General features: G+C 53.9%; 1 protein-coding gene across 1 annotated transcript in view; it reads left to right on the top strand.

Annotated features, from left to right (window-relative positions):
- The window catches only part of LOC125487658 (ribosomal protein S6 kinase alpha-5-like), a 25,517-nt gene that overhangs the window by 21,099 nt on the left and 1,397 nt on the right, over positions 1 to 3,021 (top strand). Inside the window, exons 13-15 of the mRNA XM_048619633.1 lie at positions 100 to 270; positions 1,650 to 1,841; positions 2,584 to 2,823. Coding sequence (XP_048475590.1) covers positions 100 to 270; positions 1,650 to 1,841; positions 2,584 to 2,823 — 603 coding nt within the window. The remainder of the gene's footprint in view (positions 1 to 99; positions 271 to 1,649; positions 1,842 to 2,583; positions 2,824 to 3,021) is intronic.

The raw sequence follows: 3,021 nt of genomic DNA, 5'->3' as shown, positions 1-3,021 counted from the left end.
GTGTATTTTCCATGTGTTATTTCATGGGCTTGTAATTCCTCTGTTTCGTTGCTTGAGCTACTTAAGGCACCTAAGCCCTGTGTCCCTGCCTTTCCCCAGTTCCACACGTACCTGGTAATGGAACTCCTGCGTGGAGGTGAGCTGCTCGATCGAATCCGTAAGAGGAAACACTTCAGTGAGTTGGAGGCGAGCCAAATCATGAGGAGCCTGGTGTCTGGAGTCAGCCACATGCACGACACTGGGGTGGTGCACCGAGACCTGAAACCAGAGGTAGGGACGCTGCCGGCTTCACCCGGACCCTGTCTCACGTCTCTGCTCCCTGTATCCCTTCAGAAATGAACACCGCTCCTCTCTGTTGTTTGATAATAAAACAGAGAGAGAGAGAGAGAGATGTTCTCCAGAAATTGGGTGCTGCTCGGGATTCCAGCTTTGAGAAAATCTGAAGGGACGACCCTCTTGTGGTGCACTGGTAGTGTCCCTAACCCTGGACTGGGAGGCCCAGGTTCAACTCTCTTCTGCTCCAGAGGTGTGTCATAATATCCCTGAACAGGTTGATTATAAAAATAGGTTAATTTAAAAAAAAAGTACTGCATTTAGGGCCCTCTTGTGGCACAGTGGTAATGTTCCTAACCCTGGACTGGGAGCCCCTGATTCAAGTCCTATGTGCTCCCGAAGTGTGTGAAAACATTTCTGAACAGGTTATTTAGAAAAATAGGTTAAAGAAAACAAAAATAGATGGCTGGTGGGCGGCTGGTCTGGGCACAGCAAGATCCCACAAGCACCATCCATGCCCCACCCAATGAATCTTGGGTGTCCTTCGCTGAGGCGAGAGGAATTGATGGCAGGATGATCTGTCCCTCCCACAGTCACCTCACCACACCATGCCTCTGGAGTAACTCACTGGGGGCTTCCGCACAGAGGATGGGGGTTAGGGGCTGGTGTGGGAGTGGCATCTCCTCGCTTCAGCGAGGTTTTGAGGTGGAGGGAGAGGTGAGAAGAATCAGTTGGCAGTCCTGCTGTTAAGCTCCGGGCGCAGGCTGGGAGGTGATGTCTCTCATAGCAGAACTGCCTGCAGCATTGTGCAGGGGTTTGCCAATGAGTGGTTGGGGGCTTTGGGGTCGATATTGTGTGGGGGGGGGGGGTTGCCCTGTCATTATGTGACGGAGACTGTCTGAGAAGAGACCTCAGCTGGGCTACACAAGGTGGCAAGGTGGGATAATGGGTGAAGTGGGGGTAAGGGGCAAGGTGGGGTTAGGGGCAAGGTGGGATAATGGGTGAGGTGGGGGTTGGGGGCAAGGTGGGGGTTATGGGGGGGCAAGGTGGGGGTTATGGGGGGCGAGGTGGGGGTTATGGGCGAGAGGTGGGGGTTGGAGGGCGAGGCAGGGTTTATGGGGTGAGGCGGGGTTGTTGGGGGGGGCGAGGTGGGAGTTATGGGGGGGCGAGGCAGGGGTTATGGGGTGAGGTGGGGTTTGTGGGGGTGAGGCGGGGGTTATGGGCGAGGTGGGGTTGTGGGGGCGAGGCGGAGGTTATGGGGGGGCGAGGCGGGGTTTGTGGGCGAGAGGTGGGGGTTAGGGACGAGGCGGGGGTTGAGAGGCGAGGTGGGGGTAAGACTCTGAGCCTTCAAAGCTTCTCCCTGCTCTTTCCTAAAGAACCTACTCTTTGCGGATGAGAGAGAGGGCTCACCCATCAAGATCATCGACTTTGGCTTTGCCCGCATCAAGCTGCCCAATAGCCAACCCCTTCAGACACCCTGCTTCACCCTGGAGTATGCTGCCCCCGAACTGCTGAAAGACCAGGGCTATGATGAGTCCTGTGACCTCTGGAGCCTGGGGGTCATCCTGGTGAGTCTGACCTTTCACCTCACCACAACAAGCAACTGGACCACGGTTCACTTCCAAATCCGAACCTTGTGCTGTCCCTGTCCTGGGAGTGTTTGATGGGGACAGTTTAGAGGGAGCTTCACTCTGTATCTAACCCAGTGCTGTCCCTGTCCTGGGAGTGTTTGATGGGGGACAGTGTAGAGGGAGCTTTACTCTGTATCTAACCCAGTGCTGTCCCTGTCCTGGGAGTGTTTGATGGGGGGGACAGTGCACAGGGAGCTTTACTCTGTATTTAACCCAGTGCTGTCCCTGTCCTGGGAGTGTTTGATAGGGGGGACAGTGCAGAGGGAGCTTTACTCTGTATGTAACCCAGTGCTGTCCCTGTCCTGGGAGTTTTTGATGGAGGGGGGACAGTGTAGAGGGAGCTTTACTCTGTATGTAACCCTCTGCTGTCCCTGTCCTGGGAGTGTTTGATGGGGGACAGTGTAGGATACTGACCCTTGTTAGAATCTTGAGTGTGGTTTGGAAATTTCGATCCATTACTGAAGAATGAGAGAGAGAGAGATAAGGTCTTACTGTCTGGTTAACTGAATCTGGATGGATCTGTTGTGGGGACTATAAAGGGGACACTAACAGTTGGCTGAAGGTGACCCTTGATGCAGAGTGCTCCCAGGGATAGGGAGGAGCTGGGAATTCTATCAAACAACATCACAGAGTCAGTGTGAGTGTTCTACAAGCTGTGTTGATGTCTTGCTTTCTACAGTACACCATGCTCTCTGGGCACGTTCCCTTCCAAAACTCAGCCAAAGGCATGTCATCATCCAACACAGCGGAGATCGTCAGGAAGATCAAGGGTGGTGATTTCACGTTCGGGGGCGACGCGTGGAAAAATGTGTCCGAAGGAGCAAAGGATATTGTTCAAGGTACAGGCGGGAGTGTGGGGCTCAGTCAGCAGGCCCTAGAGCTGTACCTCATGGACAGAACAACCACTGGCCCCCAGAGAGTGCAGACCCTCAACACCATTCTGTAAATATCAGCGTTTACACAGGGCTGAACCCTTACCCTGCTGAATAAACACTGACCCTGTACGGTTACACAGCGACCCTTACCCTGCTGAATAAACACTGACCCTGTACGGTTACAGAGTGAGTGACCCCTACCCTGCTGAATAAACACTGACCCTGTACGGTTACACAGTGAG

The sequence above is a fragment of the Rhincodon typus genome, chromosome 43, assembly GCF_021869965.1.
Source record: "Rhincodon typus isolate 14 chromosome 43, sRhiTyp1.1, whole genome shotgun sequence".
Classification (NCBI taxonomy): Eukaryota; Metazoa; Chordata; class Chondrichthyes; order Orectolobiformes; family Rhincodontidae; genus Rhincodon; species Rhincodon typus.
Note: the sequence above shows the minus strand (reverse complement) of the source record. Positions and strands in the feature narration are given on the sequence as shown.